Source organism: Euprymna scolopes, chromosome 3 (genome assembly GCF_053919585.1).
Source record: "Euprymna scolopes isolate OS-2025 chromosome 3, ASM5391958v1, whole genome shotgun sequence".
NCBI lineage: Eukaryota > Metazoa > Mollusca > Cephalopoda > Sepiida > Sepiolidae > Euprymna > Euprymna scolopes.
The window spans coordinates 185,420,642-185,448,017 of record NC_136484.1 but is presented as its reverse complement, the minus strand read 5'-3'; the positions used below and the strand labels follow the sequence as shown (position 1 = coordinate 185,448,017).

The 27,376-nt window shown below is 31.3% G+C and overlaps 1 protein-coding gene across 1 annotated transcript in view; it reads left to right on the top strand.

The window, feature by feature from the left end:
- The window catches only part of LOC145260389 (uncharacterized), a 649,016-nt gene extending 633,668 nt beyond the window's left edge, over positions 1-15,348 (top strand). The window contains exon 28 of the mRNA XM_080118365.1: positions 14,915-15,348. Coding sequence (XP_079974491.1) covers positions 14,915-14,944 — 30 coding nt within the window. The 3' untranslated portion in view covers positions 14,945-15,348. The remainder of the gene's footprint in view (positions 1-14,914) is intronic.
- The last annotated feature ends 12,028 nt before the right edge of the window (positions 15,349-27,376 follow it).

Genomic DNA, 27,376 nt, shown 5'->3' with positions numbered 1-27,376 from the left:
TTGTTATCAATATGCTTTCTTCATTTTCTCCTACAAAGATATTTTATAACGATATGAATATGTTATCGCAAAAAAAAAACTATTGTTATTCCATCTGCTCGAATTGTAAAATAGATTCGTTGCTTCTGAGGCCTTACAAGAAAATATAAACATCTTTGATAAAATGGTTTTGGTGATTTTTTTTTATTATTTTGTCAAATTGTTCTTTTCTTTCTTTCCAAATTTCAAACCAGTTGTAAAAATTAACATGAAACATTTTTCTTTATTGTCATTTTATTCCTCTGTATTTTTTGTATTTTGTGAAACGCAAAGCAAATAAACAGTATCTGTTCATTTCGAAGTGTGATTTCTTTATTTTTTTCTGTAATTCCTTTAGTTGTTGTCATTTTTAGCACAGCACCATAAAACATATACAGTTTATATAAAAGCCAAGTACGTTCAAAGATGAAGTATTGTTGTCACATCTGGACAGGAGCTGCTAGAAGCACTTTAACCTTCCTTGATATAGTTCAAAATAGATTTCGTAGTCTAGTAGGAGATGCTGTTTCTTCAGAATTATTCTCTTTCCTCAGAATTCTCGATATCGAAATTTCAAGACAGATAATCCTTCTACTTCTCACACTTCCCAGTCTCAAAATTCAATAGACATTTGACAAAACTCACTTCTGCCAAAAAAGATGCCCTTCTCTGATCAACAAGCTTTTGATTGAAACCGTCTGCCTTTCATATGCATTTTAGATGCCCTGAAGTCTCGTTACCTCATGAGATCGCCAGCCCATAAGTAAACACAGCAGCCATTTTCTTCTTCATTCTCCTTGATTGATACGAACATTACATGCTGTACAAACAAAAAACAAGTTTGTTCTAATTTTTAATCACACTTTTCTCTTGATTGCCACCTCTTTCCCACAGAAGAAATGCTGCGAGCCTGTCTCTAGTTTATCGTTATTTTTATGGTAACGTCTCGTCTCTCAAACCTTCATGAAAAACACTCGTCTAGCTGAAAATACTATCAATAATTTCCCTTCACTCTTATCTGTACCTAAACATAGATTCCATGAAAAAAATTCTTTCTTAGAACTGCACGCTTATCGAACTCTCTTTCGTTGCCTTCTTCTACAATGCTGTAGTCTTCAAGTTCAATGTAAAAAAAAATGTTTTTGATGAACCATTCCCTTAAGTAATCCAATTTACCAAATTCCCACTCGATTACTACGATATTATTCCATTGACTACTGTACACTTAGTAACTCTTATTTTCGAGGGCCTAATGGTGACTGCTTTGTAAAAAAAAAATGTTTTTTTTTCAGCCGATGTGACCTCCGGCCTTCTTCAAGTGTATCTTGTCGAACTCGAGAATCTATATCGAATTTCGAATGCAACTCATTATTTAATCGACAGGGAAAGCATAATTTCGTTCTGTCAACTATGACCAAAGAGGTCTTAAATATTTCGCAATTGTATTATTAGTATCGCTCGTCAGAGTATTGACTTATAGCGTAATGGATAAAGTACTAAGTGATATTTAGTTTTAAGTGACACTCTTCTTGAACATGCTACATACGTGTATTAAAATAATAACATTAATTATTAATCCTAACCTCAAATGCATGAACTTGATATTAGTGTTGGAACGATTAATCGGAATCGGGAATCGGAAAAATCAGAACTTTTGTGAGCATCAGAATCGGCAAAATTTGTGTCTATTTTCCGATCCCAAAAACGATTCTTTTAATTGTTTTTATTTGATTTTATTTGAAACAAAATCTCACTGTTGGTATGAATGATAAAATAATAAATATTGATTGATTTTAAAACACCGCTAAAACTAAAATCTATAGGTCACCCCCACAAATCTATTTTTATGTTTGATAAAATATCTGCATATTTCACGTGTGTTTTTTACGGTAATCAGAAAAAAAAAACTTTATAGTTAAATATTGAAAGACTTATAAAGAATCGAAATCGGAATCAATAACTGTATCGGAATCAGGAATATAGTAAGAAATCGATATTTAAATCTGTATTGAAATCCGATTCAGGAAAATATTGGAATCGTCCCATCACTACTTAATGTATATGTTCTCTATAGTTCAATGGCCGCCAGTTGTAAACTAACTGTCTTTTCTTATACATTTAAACGCAGTTCCCTTCTTGTGGATCTGTTGGATGCTGCGTATCGATATTTCGTAACCACCAACTGTATATTTCATTCATACGCACGTTTCGGCATCGTTACAAACCTAGCTTATTTCACGTCTGTTAATACAAAAACACGCCGACACTGTTTATTTAATCTTTAAACAGGATTTATGAAAAATGACAGAAACAAAACACAGGTTGATTTCGTATGAGAAAGAGGGAAATATCGATCGGTAGAATGTGTTACTACATCCGAGCACCTTTCGCTTGCTGTTCACTTTTAAAAGACTGCGCGCGCACACACGCTTTTCCTTATTGAAATCTCGCCGGCTAAAAGCAAGATAAAAAAAGACCTCGCTCGGAAATCTTGCATTTACATGGCATTTACCCGGCGTCCCACTTCAACTTTCCCACTTAAAATACTACTCCTGCTCGTTTTCTTTTAGCTTTTATATGGATTCCTTTAACGGCACTTATTATATTACGAAGGGAGAATTGATTATAAGTGAAGTGACATACCTGATATGAAATATATTACATATTAATGGATTATTCGTTTTCTCTCTTTTTTTTATTAATCACTTTATTTTCTTCTCTTTCTCTTTTTCTAGCATTTTTATGTCTCTTTTCTTTCATTTTCCTATAACATATTTATTTTCTATGCCCCTTTTCTCTGTTTCTCCCTCTCTCCCTCTTTCTATCTATTTCTCTTTCTCTCTTTCTCGTCTTACTTTCCTCTCTTCATCATTCACTTTAATTTCTCTAATTTCTATTCAGTTATTTTTCACCATTTCCGTTACTTTTTCATTTCTTCGTTTTCTTTTCTACACTTTTCTCTTTTCTTTTACTTCATCTATTTACTATCTCTTCTTTCTTTCTTTTCTTTGTTCTTTTCTTACTTTCTTTTCCTATCTTCATTTTTATTGATTTCCTTTTTTCTTTCTATTGTTTTCTTCATTTTTTTCTTCGTTTTCGTCGTTATGTCTTTATTTATATTCCCTTTGCACGTACTACCAATTGTGATCAAGAAATACAGAACGCCGAAACTTTCAGATTTTCCTTTTCCAGAATATTTCTGATTGCATATGTAATACAATTTTGTTATTTTGAAACAACACACACACACACTCTCTCTCTCTCTCTCTCTCTCTCTCTCTCTCTCTCTCTCTCTGTGTGAAAATAAATAAACAAATAAAATAATAACTTTTTTATCTTTCTTCTTTTTATTAAGTTCTCAATTATATTTCCTCATACGAGATAACTTCAATAAGTTTCCAGACTTTTTTGAGCAGGCATTTAAAATTGTTGTAGACTCTTGAAAATTCAGTATGTTATTGCTATACATCTTATGTGATGATTGAGCCATTTTCGTGATTTCGAATTCAAATGAGCAGTTACAGCAAGAAATTAGAATACACTCTACTAAAGCCTGATTGTCACAGCCGGTGAATTTCAAAAATGTAATCTGACATGAGGACAAAATAGAAGAATTATATGCAATAAAATTCTGTTTTTAACTTGAAAAAAATGACACAGAAACGTGTGGAATGCTTCAAACTGCTTTTTGTACCATTTAGCATGAATCGAGCATAAATTTTTAAGTGGCATAAGAGATTAAAGGAAGATAGGAAGTTTGTGAAGGATGATGAGATGTGTGGGGGAAGTAAAGAAGTCAGAATACCAGAGTTGATTGGCCAAATAAAGAATTTTATGGCTAAGAACCGTCGTGTGTCTATAAAGACAATAAGTGCATAGTTTGATGTCAGTGTGGGAACTGTACACACAATTATTCGCGTGGAACTGATGATGTGGAAGATTTGCGCAAGTTTGTCTGAAGAGTGCTCAGAGAAGATCAGAAAGAAAGGCATCCTTGTCACAGACCATTTGACCAAGATATGTTCCAAGACAGTCGTTTATCCTCTATATAGTCCAGACGTTGTTCACTGTGACTTTTTGCTATTTCCTAAGCTCAAGGAAAACCTTAGAGACTGTTATGAGAGTCATTTACTCGCTCACACACGAGGACATCCACGGGGCCTTCCAGAAGTTGTTGAAACTGTACAAGTGCATTGCAGCCCGAGAAGATTACTTCGAAGAGGACTAGATTTTCCCGTGTGTAATATCAATGAAAATGGCCAGAAGAAAAAAGTCTGGAAACTTATTGAAGGCATCTCTGGTCCCCCCTCGCAAATCTTTCACGAAAAACACCCGTCTAGCTGAATCCACTGTGAAAAATTTCCCCCACTCTATATCTGTGCCTAAATCAAAACGCGGATTCCATGAACAAAGCTTCTTTCTTAGAACTGCACGCCTGTGGAACTCTGTTCCGTCTGCCTGCTTCCCACCGGACTACAACTTGGATGTGTTCAAGTCCAACGTTAACAAATTCCTAATGAACCGCCCCCTTAAGTAAACACTTCATCAAATCTCCACACTAACGTAATGTACTTGCAATAACCCTTATCCCTGAGTGGCTTCCGGGCCTTGATAAGTGGTGATCACTGAGTAAAAAAAAACTCTCGTATATGTGCAGATTTCTACTTTAGACAAGAAGTCAAATAAAATATAGAAACGAATTTAATTTTGTGTTCTTTGTCCGTGCCTTATTCTTTCCTTCCTTCCCTCCTTCCTTCCTTCCTCTCTTATGTTTTTTTTCTTTGCATTTTTTTTTTCTCGTACTAGTTCATATTTTCATGTATGTATTTATTTAATCATTTTTTTTTTCATTTCGGTATCTTTCTTTCTTTGTTTACTCCTTTTTTATTTCTTTTTTATCTGCATTTATCACTCATCTTTTTTTTTCGTTCTGCTATCCTTCCTCCATTCTTTTATTTTTATTTCTTCCATTTTTTCCTCCATTTTATTTTTTATTTCGTTGTACTTTTTCCTGTTGTTTTTCAGACGATCAATCCAAAGATAATATTTATGAATTTCTAATGTTTTGCTTTCTAACGCTTTTACTAACGCATTCCCATTATTTACTGCCCCTTCTCCCTTTTATTTGCTTATTTCCCTGCTTGTTTGATTCAGACTAAAACAACGCACCGCCATTTTGTTTAATTGTCTTTTTGTTTGATTTTTTCTGTTTTTTCTTTAGTTTTTATACATATTTGGTTCAAATTCTGAACCTTTTAACTTTCCAACAACCAAACCACCACAATGGTTTTTACCATTTTATCTGTCTTCAGTACAAATGAAATGTAATATTATTTAGATCGGTGATGTTCACCGGTGGTCCACAGCATAATTTAGGTGGTTTATGACTTGATTTGGCTATCAAAATAAAATTTACGTTTAATTTAAAACATTTTAAGTCCAATAAAATATGTTTTATATATATATATATATATATATATATATATATACATATATATACATATATATATACATATATATATACATATATATGCATATACATATATATATATATATATATATATAATGTATATATATATATATATATACATTATATATTTTGGAGAATTTTCATTGTTTATTAATGTTTTATTTCATAATGTTTTGAATTTTATAATTTAATTGCGCAATTTTGATTTTAGAAAATGGCAGCAGAAAAATACCCTCCTACAATAAAATAAAAGTGAGACAATACAGTGGAGACTTCTTTGTATTATGATTTGTCAAACAAGTTGATGGCAATAAACCAGTTTGTATTGAATGTCGTCTTGTTATGAGTAATGATTCCACGAAGAAGGCAATGTTAGAGATTCGTCAGAAAATAAAGCATCCATTATCTGTTGGTAAAGGAGGGAAATATTTTGAGTTTAAATTCAAAGCTCAACCTATAAAATTATGAAAGTGAATTATTCTCAGGTTGAAACATTAAAGTCTAGTTGCCATTGTATAAGAAATGATTGCTAAATTAAGCGCACCACGAGGGTACGGAGAAAAACAGATTAAACCTGCTATACAAGCTTGTGTTTAAAACCTTATTGGCAAAGAAAATGCAGCAGTGCTTGAAAAAATATCTCCGTCAAGAGCAACAGTAATGAGAAGGAAAGATGAAATGACCGAATATATTCAAGATAAATTAATAGAAATTTTTCTACAAAATAAATGTTCATGCAAATTGATGAAACAACATCAAGAACTGTTGTTTTCATGTGTCACATTTATATATAAAATTATATCAGAGAAGAAATGCCATTTTTTTAAGTTTGCCAGAGAATTTGTTTACGAGATATATTTTTAAAAGTAAACAATTATTTAAATAATTACAATATTCCATTAACTAATTTGATTCAAATCAGCACAGATTGTCCTGCATCCATGACAGACAGGATTAAGTTTTGTAACAGAGAACAAAAATGTTGCACCTCATATAATGTATTACACTGCATTACTCACAGACAACACTTGGCAGCAAAAATACTTGGTGACAATATGGAGGAAGTTGTTGATGCAGCTATATCAGGAATAAATTTCATTAAAACAAATTCCTTGAATGACATATTATTTGAAAAGTTTTGTGAAGATGAACATTTTTTTTAAATTGCTACTTTATACAGAAGTTAGGTAGTTTTCTAAAGGTAACAGTCTCGATAGATGTGTTAGTATGTGATAATCTGTACTGAACTTCTTAAAATTCAAATCTGAATCTGCTGACTCTACTCAAAAAGAAAAGACAAAAGCTCAGAAAATTTTGTTTAATCTGAATAAAAATGCAATTAAATCCAAAATATTTTTACTCGGTGACATTTTTAACTTTGTAAATGAAGTAAATTTGCAACTTAAAGGAAGGAAATCTGCTCACAAAAGATTAAATGTTTTATAAATAAGTTGAAATACTGGAAAGCACAACTTGAAAAGCAAGTTCTATCATTGTTTAAAAATTTAAATAGCATCAACTCAAGTTCAGAATGTATCATAAATTGTGCTGAACATCGGGAAGGTCTGACGAACGATTTTGAGAGAAGATATGAAGAACTCATCGACACAACTTATGTCGTTTCAAGATTTAGCAAATTCTGAACCTGAAGATACTATGGAACCAAAGTAATTCAAGAACTTTTTGATTTAAAAGAAAATTCAGAGTTGTCCAGACGAGTTCAAGATGAAGAGGGTTTTTTTTTGGGGGGGGTCGATAAATTGAAATAAAATCCACAAATCCACAAATGTATGACTTTGGATCTCGGCGTATAATCCTTTCCGATAGCCTGGCGAGTAGAAGCTGGCTTTTCAGCTGTTGATGACATTAAAAAAAAAAAAAAAAAAAGAGAGAGAAACCAATTTGATGTTAATGAAAAAGAAAGGAATGCTATGATTGAAAGTAAATAAAGAATTTGTTATTGACTATCAAGAATTGATCAAAAAGCACCAAGGGAAAGGATTGCAACGTTTTTTAAACAATTGTTTTTGCAACATTTAAAAACTGATTTGATCGTAATTAATAAATAAATAATTTAATAAAGTGATTTACAGAACATTCCCCTAGGATTTGTGGTCCATGGGATAAAAAGGTTGACCTTACTTAATTAGATTATATTTAAGCAATGACTTGATAACTCATTGTAAGACAGCCAGCATCTCCTATTGCAAGGAGACGTTTGGAACTCTTTTCGTGCTAGCTGTTTCCACCCTACTTTTAACCTTGGTTTCTTCAAGACTAACGTCAATGAGCATCTCCTATCTTTACGATAATTATCTTTCGTTCTTGTTAGCTTCCTATCAGGTGGCTTCACGCTTTGTCTTGGGCTATTTCCATAAAAAAGTCGGATTATTATTCTTATCTTGGTTGTCCAAAAAGAAAATAAAAACTAGCTACGTCGAGGGGTAAGCAGTAGCATTTACCTTTAATGTTATGCCACAAATACTTGCAGACAATTCTGGTGTTAAGTTTAGGAACGTTAGAATTGTTCTTGCTTTTAGTTGTGCAATCTTACTATTTATCACTATAGATCATTACTTATTACTATAAATTCATCTCTCTATATATATACATATATCTAAATACACACACACACACACACACATATATATATATATATATATATATATATATATATATATATATATATATATATATCGTTAGTCAACATTCCAAAACCAGAAGATACATTTAATTCTTATTTTATTCATATTTTTTTATGAAATACATCTTACACGTGTTTTGTTGAATAGTGGAAGCCAACTAAACAGCACATCTGAGACAAAAATATATTCCTCAGAAAATAGTCGGAAAGATTGTTTTTCATTTGAATAATAGTGATTTTGCATATTGTTCACAAATAATGGTTCTGATAATTGCTTAGCATGTGTTCGTCGGTCAGCATATGCACTGCTTCTTCGAGTTGTCTAAATACGGTGGATAAAAAATTTTATAATTAAGAATAGTGATGGGATGATTCCGATACAGTTACCGATTCCGATTCTTTATAAATATCTAAATATTTAACTATGGAGTTGTTATTTTTGATTACCGTCAAAATACGTGTTAAATATGTACATATTCTCTCAAACGTAAAACCACACTTGTGAGGTATGAACTATAGATTTTACGTTTACTAGTATTTTAAAATCAATAAATATTTATTATCTTATCAGTACTGCCAGCAGGTGAAGATTTTTCTTTAAACAAAATCAAATAAAAAGACAATCAAAAGAATCGTTTTGACATCGGAAAATAGACACAATTTTTCCGATTCCAATACCGATTCCGATACCCTCAAATGTTTCGATTTTTCGATTCCCGATTCCGATTAATCTTCCCAACAACAGTAAAAACATAGCACATGTTGCAGGTCCGATTTGAGAGCATTGTCGTGCAGCAGGATTGATATTTTCATCATGGTAACAGTATTGCGCATCTCATTGACTTGCTTGCACTTCTTTAAAGACATTGTTTTCTCGGCATTCTGGACGTTGCTGTGGATTAACCGTGCGTATACCAATGAACAATGATATTACATTCTTTTCGTGCCTATTCGATTTTTAGAAATCTATTTACTTCACGATGATCAGGCCAACGAGCGAATCGCACAAGATTATTTAAAGAAAAACACTTTCCACCACGTGACAACACGATGGAAGAATGAGTTGCTTTTGCTCGACAAAAGACATAAATATGACACCCCGAAACGATTATTCTCTTTACGTATCGTTAAGTTTTTGTGTCACCAATTTGTCAAGCTCTCTTAGTGGCTAGAGATGTTGCTATTTACTTTCGTTCCACAACAGGAAGATGCGACACAAGGTTAGGGAAGGTCAAGCCAGTGCTTCTAAAGTAGGAGCATTCTAGCATGTGAAAAATTGTCTGGGTCGCCCTGTCGGCATTCTCCGGTAGGGGCGTCTCAGACAGTAAGCAATAAATTTACTTCCCTCCAAACCCAGGAGGCAAGGCCTGGGAGGATGGACCTTCTAGGTTTATACAAGACTTCGCTGTATTGACCTCAGTCAACATGGAAAATATTGGCCCATACTCCGTTGACTTTGGAAGCTAGCGAATTGGCTGTGTTGGTGGCTAAAGATGTTTGAGACCGTCCAAAATTGTTGGGCGATTTTACATTGTAACATTGTCTGGAAACCAACACGTTGTAGCCTCAGTCGCAAAGCAAACGAAGAATAGAAAAGAACTTCAACTCGCTTTTTTGTTGTACAACGAGATTTATTTCTTCATTCTCTCGTTACTGCTGTGACGTCCCTTACGTGATCGTCTTCTCGAATGTGTTTTCGAACGTCATCAATGCCGCGCTAACCGTTTTATCGAATGTGCTCTCACTGTTTTTATAGTTTTCTTTTTCCTTGCCGTGACGTCATTTTGCTCAAAGCTCGGTATTTGCATATAGCCGTAGGTGCTGCGTTACAAAATGACCTTTCAGCAATCTTGCGTGGAGCTGCTACGACTTGCACTTTTTAAAATACAGATTGCTGTCTGCGATTTCTGTGTATTCAAAATTATCATATCCGTGGCGAATTTGTTAGATGGGTGTTGCAGTCTACGTTTTATGATGACGCCCCATTTTTCTTCCCGGGATTGAATTCCATTTGGATTTGCTGAGATGATACTCTATCATAAGATGATGTTGTATCATAAGATGATGTTGTATCATAAGATGACGCTGTATCATGGATAAGATGATGCTGTATGATGAACTAAAAGAATTACTCGAATTTGTCATTTTTATATTTGTCTTTAATTATTTGACACAAAGTTAATCTAACGATAAACGAATTTAATTTCTTCGTTTTCTTTTCTTCTACTTTTTACGCCTCATTCTCTTCTTCCTTCTTTTATTCTTTCTTTTTTTTCCTTATTTTTAGTCTTATTATCTCCGTTCGTCTCCTTCCCCTTTTCTCCTTCTCTCTTCTTCCTACTCTTCTTGTCGTACTGTTATGTAATAGGTGTTATTAAGATGACGTATGTATTATTCTTTAATGTTGACTGTTCGTATTAGGAAGAGTCTCAGTGTGTTCATGTGTGTGAGTCTTAGTGTGTTCATGTGTGTGATCATGTTGTTGGATGCGCGATGTTATATACATTCATTGTGAGTGTTCACATTGTCTTAAGATGTTAATGTTTGTGGCGATAGCATATTGGAGACATAAACAGGGTATATATAAAGAGATAGACAATTCTGTATATATACATATAATAGACGTTACTACAAGAGAGCCTAGCCTTTAATTCAATGAGAGGAGATTTATGAATATCTTGATAGATAGACCGAGAGATAGTGCGTTTGACATTTACGTTGACAGTTGTACATATAATATAAACACGTTACCTTTCTCGTTGTAATGATGAACACAGAAAGACAGCAGTTATAAAAAACATGATGATCATTTATTCTTCGACCGGTCGGAAATGATTCTGTATTTCAGGGATTCAAAGTTGTTTACATGGTTACCTCTAAGCCTCTCGCTCCCAGAGGGTGCCTTGACTCTAACGGAGAATCGGTCTGATCTCCTCTGCTTCTCTGATCTGACTCCCTTCTCTCGCTTCTCCTAACTGACTGATTATGATTCTGACTTATCTAACTAAATTCATAACTTATGACGTCACTGCATGACCAGCACGTGCCTCTTAGACATATGGCATGACATGCCTCCGTGTTTAAGCATACATTGTTATTCACATGTTTCTTACAAAACCGACCCTCTAACCTAATTTTCGTAACACACTTTACAAATAACATTTTCCATGGTCCGTTTATAAATTCCTTATTTTAATTTTCATTTTTATAACAGAAACAAAATTCATCATGACATTCCTTTTTCAATAAACATATCTAACTATTTTGTGTGAGCTAAACAATTGCGATTCCACATTCCTTATTTTCAATAATATTCTGTATTTATTTTAACGTATGATTGGAATTTTCAATTCCAAGTCTAGCTTCACAAGTTCGAATCCTTGACTATCATATTTCATATTTACATTTAAATAATTCTCTATTTTTTACTTACATGGAAAGGGGACAGCCCTTATCATGTAACAGTACTTCCTCTCATCTTTCTCTTTCTTCTTTTTCTCGTCTATTTATTCTTCTCCTTTTCTTTCGTTTATTTTTCCTTGTCTCCCATCGTTCATTCCTCCTCAATCCCCTCCTATTGTACTTATTTTCCTCCATCTTTTTTCATTTTTCTTGTACGTCTTGTTCTTTATTTCCTTATTCTCCTCCTACTACTCTTTCCCTTCGTTGTTCCTCTTCTCCCCCCCCTCTCCTATTTTTCTTCTTCTCTATCGCCTCTCTATTCTTCTTTTTTCGATACTTTTACTTTTCTTTTTCTCCTCCTCCTTCTTCTTCTCCCTCCTCTCTCTCTCTCTCTCTCTCTCTCTCATTCTCGTTTTTCTTCTATTTCTTCTTCCGCGCCCATGTCACTTTGTGTCTTGATTGACTGATACCAAATTTAAGATAACTTCTCACATCATCGGTTGAAATAATTGTCCTTTTCCTTCCATTTCTTCTATTCCTCTCCTTTCTTCATTTCTTCTTCTCTTTCACCTTTTCAATTTTTTATCTTTCGCTTTTTCGTTGTTTTTTTACAAGGTAGACACCACTTATCAAGGACTAAAGGCCACTCGAGGATAAGAGTTGCTGGATGTAAGGTGATAGTTTAGTAATCGTTAATGGTGTAGACGGCGTAGAATTTGGATTATTTAAGATGGTTCAACAAGAACTTGTTTACATTAGACTTGAAGGCTATTATATTGTAATATATTGCAAGGAGAACCATAGATTGGAGATCAGATAAGCACTTTCCATGAAAATAACGTTAATCCTCTTCTCTTTCCCTTCTCTTTATTCTTCTCCTTTCCCCCTTTTCCTTCTATTTTCTCTTGTTCTTTTACTTCTCTTTTTTCTGTACCTCATTCTTCTTCTTTTCTCCCAACGTTTTCAATTTCTTATGATTATTTTTATTTTTCTTCTTCTTCCCTTTCTATCTTTCGCTTTCTCCTTTTATTTCTTCTTCTTCTTCACCCGTGCCACATATATAGTTGCTCCTAAGTCCTTGATTCTTATAATTCTTCTTATTACTATCCTTATTTTTATTCCTATAATTCGCGTTCTTCATCTCCTTCTCCCCTTCCTCCTGCTCTTCTCTTTGTTCTTCTTTCTCTTTTTCTTTTTCTCCTTTTCCCCTCTAATTCGTCTCTTTCTTCTTTTTTCGCGTTCTACTCGTTATCCTTCTCATCCTATTTTTCTTCTCATTCTCTCTTGTTTATCCTCTTCTGCCTCCTTTTTTTTCATTTCTTTTCCTCCTCCACTTTTCTCCTTCTTCTCTTCCTGCTACTCTTTCGCTTCATTATTCGCTTTCTCTTCCCCTCCTCCTTCTTCTTCTTATTACTCTATTTCTTTTATTATCCCCTGTTTCTTCTTCTTTTTCTCCTCACTATTCATTTTCTTTTCTTTTTCTTTTCTTCCACATTTTTCAGTTTCTTCTTCTCCACCTCCTCTCCCACCCTGTCATTCTTCTTCTATTTCCTTTTCGGTGTCATTTATCTACTTGCTCCTTTCTATCTTGATTTACTCATACCAAATGCAACATAACGTTTTTCCCACATCATCGGCTCAAATACTTTGTGAAAATATGTGCCACGTCGGTTTCGTTCTTTTCTTTTCTCACATTTACAAATGCCTTTTTGTGTGTGACTTTTTGCCTTGAACAAAGATCGGACTTTTTGCCACACTCCTCTCTCATTCGTAATACTCCAACCTTCCACTAATTATATTTCTGTTAACCCCGTTTTCATATTTTTACGTCCTTAAACAAGACTTGGCAAGACTTCATATTTCTTGTAAAATATAAACGAAGGCTTATGATTGACTGACATTTAGTCATGCTTACATTACAGAGGTTCTATAAAGTCAGTTATCGTCTCATACTTTCCGGGTCCACTAAGAACAACCTTTAAGATATAAACAATATTTTATTAAGAAACTAGCAGGACTTACGTTTTGGCGTTGCCCGGGACTAATATAAAAGAAAGATCTAACTATAAATGAATTTCCTAAAAATATGTAATAAATTTACCGCACAATAAAATGAAATTCCAAAACCATATTTAATGTTTTGTCATACATTTCTTGCCATATAAAACTTAGGTAAAAGTTAGATTAGGATTAGGTTAAATGAACGAATGACAAAAAATTGAAGTAATAATTCGTTTTATTATGTATAAATTTATATGAAAGATTTGTTTGTATTATGTAAATGGACAAATGTTTATATGTTTATTTATTGCAGCAGTGGAGATCCGTACATTTCACTGCCTAATAAAGTATTGTTAAATCGAAAATGTAATTTTCTTGGAGTTGTATATATAAGCAGGTAATTTAACATTTTCTGTCCATAAAAATTAGTAGGAGGTTGAAAAGGAATTAATAACGGTTGTGTAAAAATAATCATTCGTTAATAATCTAGCACGGTGACGTGAGTGAAGCGAAAGAAAAACTGTTTGCTACCTGCTGTATGGGAATACGTAATTAGGTGAGGAAGTTTCTCCAGAATAAATGTAACAATTTTTAAATCTGGATGAGATACTTGCATAGTTTCCGAATTTCGATATAAAAATTCTCAGGTTCGATCAAGTTCGAAAAGATGTATTTAAAGAAAAAGGGGGTTATATCGGCTAAAACGTTGTAAATATCATAGACAAGATAAGAATGCTGATCCAAATAATTGTATTTCTTTATGGGGAGAAGGCATGACGCTACTTAATACAAAGAACTAAAAACAAAACACTTGAAAGTCAAAAACTGGTCAACGGTAAATGTTATACGGATAGATTCCGACCAAATGTTATACGGATAGATTCCGACCAAGAAAACAGCAATTCTCCCCCTTTGTCAGAAACATCGGTTATAGAATGTGAGGACAAAATAAGGAATATGAAAGTTACGTTTCATTTTTGTTTGGGATATGTGTATTGTTTTATTTGATTTTTTAATTTTTTTAGCAGATATTTAAGGGCAGGGAGTTAACCTTATACAGCGTGGCACATAAGTTACTTTATAATTTTAAAACAAAATACATTTTTTGTAAATGAGTGTATTTTATAAATTTATTGAATTTCTTTTTCATTTTAAAATTGTAAAGTAACTTATGCGCCTCCTGTTTTTTGTTTGTTTGTTTGTTTGTTTTTGTTTTTATTTTTATGATTTTTAAGCTGTGGTTTGTGTTTTGATTTTTGTTTTGTTTTTACTTAATTTTCATCCATTTATTTCATTTTCTTTACTGTTTTTTATTTTTTATTTTATTTATTTTTTATTTTTATTCATTTTATTTATTCATTTTTGTTTTCCTTTATCAGAAAAGTCATCGCGGCTATCCGTATGGATAACCTCTCTTCAAATAATGTCCTCTCGCATCAAACGGGCCAGACGAGAAGATTGGAGAAAACCACTGAACTGGAGAAAGAGAAAGGGCGGGAAGGAAAGACAAACAGAGAGAGAAAAAAAAGAGAAAAACGTTACACGAGCGCCATTACAATCTCTACACCAAAGATGGCGTCTACAGAAACAAAAGATGGATTTATTTCTCCTTATCCGGTTCATAAAATATAACTTTTCAGATAAAAGACGACAGTTTTACGCTGATAATATTAAATGCCAGAACATTTTTATAAACGTTTTGCAGAAAACATTTCATCACCGAACATTATAATTATCAAAACCGCAAACTAAGAACAATTAAACTTTTATAGTTCATCAGATTAAAGAAAATAAAGATATAAACCATTTACAATCATACACCTATTAATCATATCCACACACGTTTATGCTACTAATAAGTATATAAACCTCATCGATATGTCACAGATATATATATATATATATATATAATGAAATTTATAACATTTTTTAAATCGATCTGCTCTACTAGCACTCACACATACGCATATATATATATATATATATATATATATATATATATATATATATATATATATATGTGTGTATGTATGTAATTATCCACTGACACGTGTTTCGTCATCTACGACTCAACAGCGAGATTCGAAATCTCTAGATTAAGCCATTCTGATGAGTCGTAGACGACGAAACACGTGTCAGTGGATAATTATATTTTAAAAACAATATATATGCCGCTCCCCATAAGGGGGTACCAAACTGGTTTAAGGAAAAATTATTCCCAACTCGCATTTAGGTAAAAATGCACTTTCGTAAATAATTGAATTCATTCAAAACGTATCGTAAAAAGAGAAACAAATAACACACACAGACACCCACACACACACACATATACATATATATATATATATAAGCAAACATTGTAAAATAACATAAATCGTTGCTTAATTATACCTTTCTATTTTTTTTAATTTTTGCTAATGATAATATTTGTATTAAAATTTAAAAAAAATAAGGTACGTTCAATATGTATTACGAGCGTTTTCAATTCTTCGTCGATCCATCATCAGGTGAAAAAGTGAATGAACTTGAAGATCATTTGCCGAAGAATCGTAAAAGGTCGTTATACATATTGAAAGTAACTTATTTTTATCATTTAATACAAATATTTTCATGAGAAAAATTGAAGAAAAAATGTATAAAGTATAATTTAATAGAATTTTGTTAGTGTTAAAAATGCTTGCTTAAATTAAAAACTACTGTTTAGATACACTCAATATATATAAATGTACACATACATACACACACATATATTAATATATATACTTATATATGTACACACATATAATATATATATGTGTGTGTGTATGTATGTATGTATGCATGTATGTATGTATTAGAGAGAAATCTAGTATTATAAAGTGTTATTACAGAAATATAGTTTTTTACAAGATAATTATATTATAATAAAGCTTATATCGTAGAGTCTTATTAAAAATGCAGTATGAGCGCCAACATTCCTCACCATCTTCTCAAGTCGCTTGGTAACTGCATAAACTGATTTCAGAAATAACTCATGCTATTAGTTTTTTTTTGTTTTTTGTATTTTCTTTTTCCTATTCTTATAAGTGAAGATCGATCGATTGTAAGTGTTAGTGCGATTGATAGACGTACAATAGAAATCAGCTAGTATTCTCACTTTGTCAGCAATAGAGGACTAGAGAGATGTGAACGTTACGAAATTATCTTACTATTTTATTCATTGTGCAACAAGTTGATGCGGTTTCCATAGTACTTGAGAAGCTAATAACGAATCTGGCGCCCATATGAATTCTAAATACCCTGCCCCACTCTATATACTTTTTATCATATTCATTTGGTGTAAAAACTATATTTTGTTTTTCTGAATTGTTGAGATGAGGATTGATAATTTGTATTTTTCGGACTGCTAATCTCATCTTGAATATTATATTTATAACGTTTCGGTCGATGTAACATTCAAATTTTCTTTAGGTATATCTCGTCAGAATTGAGAATTCTTCTGTCAAACTCAGGTATCAATGTAGAATTTCGAACGGGGCCCTCTAATTAATCCACCAGGGTAGCATGTTTCTGTCCTGTCAGCTATGATCAAGTAAAATCTTAAATACTTCGAAATTGTATCCTTAGTATGGACAGTTCTGAGGATTGAACCTTCAACATCCAGAAGACTGTCACTTAGAACTCAATTTTTATTTAGTACTTTATCTAGTATTCCAAGATTTCAGAGTTCGACAAGATACGCCTTAAGAAGGTCAGAGATTACATCGATCGAAACACTGTGAGAACAACAATTAGGATGAGAAAAGTATTCCAAATAATACAAGTTGTATTTTACTAATAAATTATGACTACTTATTAATAAAATTACTTACCATTCGTTATATTTATATATATATATATATATTACACGAGTTGTAAGTAATTTTAGTAGCTTACAAATATATATACTATATTTAGTAGCTTACTAATTTATATATATATATAATATTTTGAAACAAATATTAATAATTACTTACAGACTTACTTAAAGATGACAAAACTTACAGACGCGTGTGTTTCGAACTTACGTTCTCTTCAGTTTAAGAAACGATAAGTGATACCAGTCGGATGATTCGAACTCAGTCACCCGGAAGGTCTGCTGAGTTTTATTTAATACACTAAAGTAAAAAAAAAAATATACATACGGATTTAGTGTAACAATATAAACAACAACATTAATATTATTTTTTTTTATTCGGCATATGCGTCAATTTTCCCTCCGCATAGATTTATCTCTTATTTCTATAGTTTCAGTACAATATGATATTCAATTTTAAATCTTGTGAACCAATTTGAAAATTAATTAAATTCATTCTAAAATTCACATGGTAAAAATACGAATCTTAGTAAAATTCATCTAATTAAATTTAGTTTATATGTCCTGTACTTATTAAATAAATTTAAATAGTTTTAATTTTAATTTTAAAACTCAATATTCTATTAATATTCAATGCAAACTTTATTATTTTTTACGTTAAACATTTCATTTTCATGGATTTTAAACCCATATACCTACAAAGTACCTACTTATTCAACTTGTAATAACTTGTAAGCGATTAAAACTTGTTATAATGTGAAAGCCATTAAAACTTCTTATGATTTAGAAGCAATTAAGACATGTAATAACATGAAACCCTTAAATTTTTTTATAATTTTATAGCCATTAAAACTTTTGATAACTTGCTATAATTTAATAGATATTTAAACTTATAAGTTGGATGCTATTAAAACTTGTAATCACTTGGAAGCTATTAAAACTTGTATAATTTGGAAACCATTAAAATTATAATAATTTGGAAACTATTAAAACTTGTAGTAACTTGGAAGCCATTAAACTTGGTCATACCTTGAAGGCCAGTAAACCTGGTAATAACTTGGAAACCATTATAACTTGTAATAACTTGTCATTCAGTTAAACGTAGAATAAATTGTTAGTTTACATTTTTTCACACAAATTCAAATAATTTTTGTAATTTCAGAAATGATTTTTGTTTTATTTTCTTTACTGCGAAATTAAAATTTCAAAAACTTTCTCCAGCAATAAAACCTGTAAATGCATGAAAAATACACATTAAAAGTAAATAAAATTAAATTTACACTCTAAATTTGTCTATCGTTATTTCTGTGATTCTGACATAAAATTTGATGTTTACAGATTTTGTAATATATTGCCTTTGGATAACGCAAATATTTCATCAAAAGATTTGTTGAATTTAAAAACTATTTAACAAAGGTTTAATTTAAATTAAAAATTTGAGATTTAAAACTAAATGAAAATTTTCTTTCTATTTTTAAAATGGAGTCACCTCTTGTCAAGGCTCGGGGGGCCACTCGAGGACAAGGGTTAATAAGTGTACAGTAATCAATGGGACACTATCATAGTAATCGTTAGAGTGGAAAGTTACTCAAGAACTTGTTTACGTTGGACTTAAAGACGAGTGTATTGCATGAAAGTTTTGCGAGGGGGGTTCCTTTTTTCTTCCCTGCGCCCTCTTTCCTACAGAAGAGACGTTGCGAGCTTGTCTCTGCTTTATTGTTATTTTCATGACAAGTGCTTGTCTGAGCTCCAATCTATGGTTCCCCCTCGATGAACTTTCATGAAAAATACTCGTCTATCTGAAACCACTATCAATAATTTCCCCCACTCTTCATCTGTGCTTAAACCTAAAGGTAGATTCCATGAACAAAGCTTCTTTCTTAGAACTGCCTGCCTGTAGAACTCTCTTCTGTTTGCCTGCTTTCCAGCTGACTACAATGTGGTTGTCTTCAAGTCCAACGTAAACAAATTCTTGATGAGCCGTTCCCTTAAGTAATCCAATTTACAAAATTTCCACTACTAACGATTACTATGATACTGTCCCATTGATTACACTCATTAACCCTTATCTTCGAGTGGCCTCCGGGCCTTGATAAATGGTGACTCCTATGTAAAAAAAAAGAACAGGATTTTGTAGTTATATGACATGTGTACAAAAACAGACAAACGAGCGAAAGTCGTAATCAGATTATAAATCTTATATAATTTACTAGCGGGTTTGGGGCGTCCGGCTTTACCCGGGCGTAAAATACGCTTATATATGATATTTTCATTTGTTCAGATTTCGTATACATTATTATAGAGTCGTGATTTCAAAAGTAAAAAAAAAGGTATTTGGGTCCCATCAGCTAGAATCGAAACCGAAAGTATAACTGTCTCATTCAAAGCTGGTGACATTACAAAAATTTAAAAATTAAAAATAAGCTAAGATGAATTTACAAAATGTATAACGATTTTTTCAATTTTAATCCATTTTTGATCCCTTAAAAACTATTGCAACCGGCTAAAGACCCAGAACGGTCTGTAAAAAAACAAATTTTTAACAAATTTTTATCCATTTTTATAAATTTTTAACAAATTTTTATCCATTTTTGATCCCTTAAAAACTATTGACCGGCTAAAGACCCAGAACGGTCCGTAAAAAACAATCATTTGAGATCCCTAGCGCTGCTCTCCGACTTTTAGTTTCGGGGGTAATAGAGTTTGAAAATATAGGGACAGACATATATATAGCCTTTTATATATTATACTGATGGGGGTTAGCTAGCGGGGGTGGGGATGTCCGGCTTTATTCTGGCGTAAAATACGCTTAAATATGATATTTTGATTTGTCCAGAGTATATATTATTATAGAGTCGTGATTTCAAAAGTGAAAAAAAAAGTATTTGGGTGCCTTCAGCTAGAATCGAAACCGAAAGCATAACTGTCGCATTCAAAGTTTATAACGTTATTACTGTACCAACGTGACACGCATATGAACTGATTAAAAATTAAAAATAAACTAAAATGAATGTACAAAATGTATAACGATTTTTCAATTTTTATCCATTTCTGACCCTTAAAAATAATTTTAACCGGTTAAAGACCTATGAAATCATTTGCGGCCACTAGGAGATAGAATTTGAAAATATGGAAACTGACAGACAGATATAATGCTTTTATATGTTAGACTAGCGATGATTATAATATATTATTATAGAATCGTGATTTCAAAAGTAAAAAAAGTATTCGAGTGACATCAGCTAGGATCGAACCCAAAACTGTAGCATTCAAAGCTAGTGGGGGTTGCCACTGAACCAACGTGACACGCATATGAGCTGCGACTGTTACTTTCGGAGAAGATAGAGTTTGAAAATCTGGAGACAGACAGACAGCCTTTTATATGTCAGATTTTTCAAAATCATTCGTATATAAATAAATAAGAACTTATTGTTTAATATAACTGGAATGGTAAATGTATTGGATAATTTCAAGAGGTACCTCGCTTTTTTAAGAAGAAAACAAACCGAATTATCACTAGGGCTGTGACAACGGAATATTTTATTCATTCTTTTGACTCTCGTCTGACACAGCTAGACACACTTAATCAACCGAGAACCACATCAGTCCATATAAAAACATATAAGATATTAACGGATATATACTCAAGAGTCAAAGCAATGAAAAGAATATGCTGTTGTCACAGCCCTTATTATCACAACATATCGGGATACTACATTGTTAACAGCCTTCTTAAACATTTACATATTCTGAAATATTTTAAGTCATTATAACAAAATTTAAATAAATATAAAAACATAATTGCAAAAATCATTCAAAGACAAACAATACAAAATTATTAGACATTTTCTTTCATTTTGGAAATATTTTAATTGTTTTGTATGTAGGCGGTAAATTGTTATAAAGAGAAGTACGACTGAAAAAACGTTTTTTGGAAATACACTCGTTAAATTTTTTTATTAGTAATAGTAGAAATCTTTAACCGTCACTTATTAAGTTGACTAATATGTGAGGATTTTTGTCCGAGGCAAGAGAAACTTAATAGATTGACTTTCTTTAGGGTGTTTTTTACTATAGAGTTAGCGCTTATAAAGTCTTGGGGCCACTCGAGGATAAGAGTAAATGAATGTCAGGTGAGACAATGTCGTGGTGATCAGTTATGGTGAAAATTGGTAAAAATTAATTATTTAAGAGGACTGCTTCGTAAAAATTTGTTTACATTGAAAACGACAATGTTATGTGTGGAATTAACAAATGCGATTACTTAAGATGGCGACTCGATAACTATTTGTTGCTACTGAACTTGAAGAATACTATTTTGTAGCTTGAAGGGAAGCGGTCATGTGGTAAGGGTTTTTTTTAAGATGGAAAATCCTTGGAACGAAACATTATTACATATAGGTATACATCATGTTGACAAGAAAGTTCTTGCGGCTTTTAAATTTTTAATTCAGATGAACATATCACGGCTCAAACATTAATTTTATTCATCGAAATAAGGACTATCAGAATGAACACGTTTAGCAACGTACGATCGGGCATTATCGTGGAAGAGAATTGGGCCTTTTCTGTTGATTAATACTACGTGTGGATGTTCGAAGTTCCTGATGCATTTCATCCATTGGTTGACATTACTTTTCCGCCGTAATGTATAATGCTGATCGCAGACCACCAAACAGTCAGCATAAACTTATTTTGGTGCAACTCCGGCTTCGGGAAGTGTCGTGGAGCTTCGTCGGCGTCTAACCACTAACTCAGCATGTTCAAGACTCTCGACGCTACCACGAAATTTCTTAAACCACAATTCTGCTGTGCGTTCAGTAGTGATTTCTGGGCCAAACGCTTCGTTGATATCACGAGCTGTTTCAGCAGCTTTACAGTCTAGCTTAAATTGAAATAAGAAAATTGTGCGAATTTGCATCTTTCATCTATATCAATTGTATATCAGTCTGTAGACGGAAAATTGACAGAGTTATTGTGTACACAGACAGACAGACAGACAGACACTTTCACTTTTATAGATATATAGAAAGATTAAGATTTTTATATAATGGCATGAATAAAAGTTTAAAATACAAAAGTCAAGTATCATAGTTCAATTGTGCTCTAAACAGAAACATTTATTTCGAACGCACTCTGTTATATAAATGAACCTACTGTTGATTTTAGATGCCGGAACTTTCTACTTGTGCAGTAATAAAACTTCTCCAATGCACTTGTGATTTACAACTGTATCAGGCGTTAACTTTAGTCAAAATCGCCTGTTCCTTTTTTCATTGACTTTTTTTTATCGATACTTTTATCGATACTTATCTAAGATATTTTGATACAAAACCTGTATCTGAGATCATCGCTAGATATATGAAGTACATTTGTGTGAAATTTCAAAAAATCGCCTCAGCCGTTTAGGAGTCTTTTGAGAACAAACTCACACACATTACTAAAGACAATTTCTGGTGTAAACATTTGAAATTTTACATAAAGGGTATTCAAAGATAGGGCAAGCTTTTTAATCGGTTTGGGTTGAAAATTTGAGCTACAAATATATAAATCTATGCATGTATGTTTGCATGTCTGCCTAAAACTTTCGACAGAGGCGACGGATTTTTACAAGATCAGTACCGTTTTGAAGATCGACCCTTCAGACGACAAATACCGAAAAATTGGCTAAAACATTAATTTCTTCACCTCAACTGGGCACTTTTCTACAGGGAGGAGTTGCTTTTTTCGCCGATATTTTCGAAAGTAATCCCCTCTTTCTGATTGGCTGGCCTTAATTTAAACCTAGGTCACTTCCGGCTTAACGGTGGTCGTAACAGCAAAGACGTCACTTTTTCACGTTCTTTTCCTCCTTCGTGGTACGGGTTCGAGCCTGCCTTCCTACTGCCACTTTTTTTTTTTTTTTTGCTCAACACACACCTCCAAATACCCGAGCAACGCCGGGCACCCATGCTAATATCTATAAAAGTGAAAATGTCTGTCTGTCTGTGTGACTGTGTATATTTCCCTACCAAATAACTCTGTCAATTTTCGGTTTAGAGACACGATATTTGACATAAGGAGTATTGAGATTTGGGAAAATCTTTTTAATCAGTTTTTGGGGCCAAGGTTTTTTAAAAAATTTACCTCTACCAAATTATTCAGCCAATTTCAGGTCTAAACATTTGAAATTTTGCATAAACGGTATTGGGTCGAAAATCTGAGCTGCCAAGTTCAAAAGATTTTACCTTTGCGGTGTCTAACAAACTACTCAATTTTGGGTCTAAACATTTGAATTTTATACATTCAGACATGCAGCAAACATTTTAATCAGTTTTGGGGCGAAATTTGGCTGCCAAAAGGTCAAGTTTTAAAGAGTTGGCCTTTGCAGATTCTTCCAAATTCCTCCGCCAATTTTAGGTTTAAAGACTTGAAATTTTAGATGTAGGCAACTTGGACACGGGTAATACTTTGTATTTTAATTTGAGACCAAAATAATAAATGGTTAGGGGTCAAAACTGGGGTCAAAGTAATAAAAAAAATCGACCTCTGCGGTCTCTTCGAAATTACTCAGACAAATTTGGGTCTAAATATTTGAAATCTTACATAAAGTGTATTCACACGTAGGGCAAGTAGGTACATAGGGCCCGAGCAAAGCCGGGCTGAACTGCTATTAATTTTATAAAAAATCAACAGTATGTCCTTTATGCTGCAATGTAAACTACAATGTATTTCGGACATGAGTGATTTCACCGAATTCGATGACAATAAAATATAGAAGGATGAAACATTCGTTGATCCTAATTCAATCCCGGGCAACGTCGGGTCTCCCTGCTATTACTATTACATAAAAGAATCTCTATGTGAGGGCAGTTTGTTTCCTATGCATTCGGAAACGTTTGTGCCGATTTTTTAAAAATTTCACACGAAAGCACTTGATGTATCTGGGGATGTTCTTACGTAGGTGTTGTATCGGAATGCGCCTGATAAGAATCGAAAATCGATCATCGAAAAAATTCAATTAAAGAAGGAAGAAATTCAATTAATGTTTTTACACGGCACAAGCAGAAAAGCTCAGCCTTTAAAATCAACGGTAGATACTTTTATAAGACAGGGGCGCGTTCAAAATGAATGCTTTTTTTAGAGCACAATTTAACCATGATACGTTACCTTTGTACGTTTAACATTAATACAAGTGATTGCGTAAAATAAAGAATTGGTTCTTTGATATGACGGGAGCACGTTCGAAATGAATGGTTCTGTTTAGAGCACAATTGAATCATGATACTTGACTTTTGCATTTGAAACTTTCAGTGAAGCAATTATTTACAGATAATTTTATAAAATCAACAGTAGATTCCCTACAGTGCAATGTAGACTACAACGTATTGAAGACTAAGTTACTACGAGGAGGTATGTGAAGCTTTCTTTTGGTACACTTCCTCTTGGCACACTTGGGGAGGCCTCCTCTTGGTAGAAGAGTGGAACACTTATTAGCCCTCATTCAATCCCAGACGATGTTGGATCTCTCTGCTATTATATATATATATATATATATATTAGGTTAGTAGTTAGCAGAGGTAAAGCAACCAATAAAGTTTTAACGAGATTAAAACAAGAGTGCTCAATGCCGAATTAGGGCAAAATATACTTTTTATTTGTTTTACATAAGCTTTAATATGTCGCTACACATTCATGAGCATGCTTCGGAGAGCCAGTTACAAGTTATTATAGACCTCTTCAGGCGATATTGCTTATACAAAAGTTTAGTCAGTACGTTCTGATGAATATCCAGTTACTTGTAACTGGCTGACCAAAACATGCTCATATATCTATATATATACAATATATATAAATATACAATATATAGATACAATATATATACATATATACAATATATATATATATATATATACAATATATATATACAATATACATATACAATATATATATACAATATATATACAATATATATATATACAATATATACAATATATATACAATATATATACGACACATATATATACAATATATATACACACAATATATATATACACAATATATATATACAATATATATATACACAATATATATATACAATATATATATACAATATATATAAAATATATATATACAATATATATTTATATACAATATATATACAATATATATTTATATACATTATATAAATATACAATATATATATACAATATATATATACAATATATATATATATATACAATATATATATACAATATATATATACAATATGTATATACAATATATATTTATATACAATATATATACAATATATATTTATATACATTATATAAATATACAATATATATATACAATATATATATACAATATATATATATATACAATATATATATACAATATGTATATATACTATATATATACACATTATGTATATATACAATATATATACACAATATGTATATATACAATATATATATATACAATATATATACAATATATATATATACAATATATATATGCAATATGTATATATACAATATATATATACAATATATATATACAATATATATATTGTATATATGTATATTGTAAATATATTGTATATATACAATATATATATGCAATATATATATATACAATATATATGTACAATATATGTATTCAATATATATATTCAATATATATACAATATATATATACAATATATATATACAATATATATATACAATATATATATATACAATATATATACAATATATATATACACAATATATATATATATATACACAATATATATATACACAATATATATATAGAATATATATATACATATATATATATACAATATATATACAATGTATATATACATATATATATACAATATATATACATATATATACAATATATATATACATACAATATATATATATATATACATGCAATATATCTATATATATATGCATACAATATATCTATATATATGCATACAATATATCTATACATATGCATATATACAATATATATATATACATATATATACACAATATATATACAATATATATACATATATATACAATATATATATACATATATATACAATATATATATGCATATATATACATATATATACATATATATATACATACATATATATATACATATACATACATATATATGCATATATATACTTATACATATATATACATATATATATACATATATATATATTTATGCATATATATACATATATATATACATATATATATATATACTTATACACTAACCTAGTTCTAAAACAGATCCTTTGTTTGATAAAATGCATGCCCATTGGCTGGTAGGAAGGGGCGCGGTGGATACTAGAAAGCTGATTGGCCGACTAGAAATCCTAAACATATATAAAAACAAGAAGCAACGACAGAATTCGCGCATAAGCCTGACGAATCCTATAGTTGGATGAAACGCAGAATATTACGTGTAGCTTAATCGCCATATATATTTTATAAATTACTATATATATATATATATATATATATATATATATATATATAGATATATAGATATATATATATGCATATACATATATATAGATATATATATGCATATACATATATATATATGCATATACATATATATATATATGCATATACATATATATATGCATATACATATATATATATGCATATACATATATATATGCATATACATATATATATGCATATACATATATATATGCATATACATATATATATATGCATATACATATATATATGCATATACATATATATATATGCATATGCATATATATATGCATATACATATATATATATGCATATACATATATATATGCATATACATATATATATGCATATACATATATATATATACATACATATATATATGCATATACATATATATATGCATATACATATATATATATGCATATACATATATATATGCATATACATATATATATGCATATACATAAATATATATATGCATGTACATATATATATGCATATACATATAT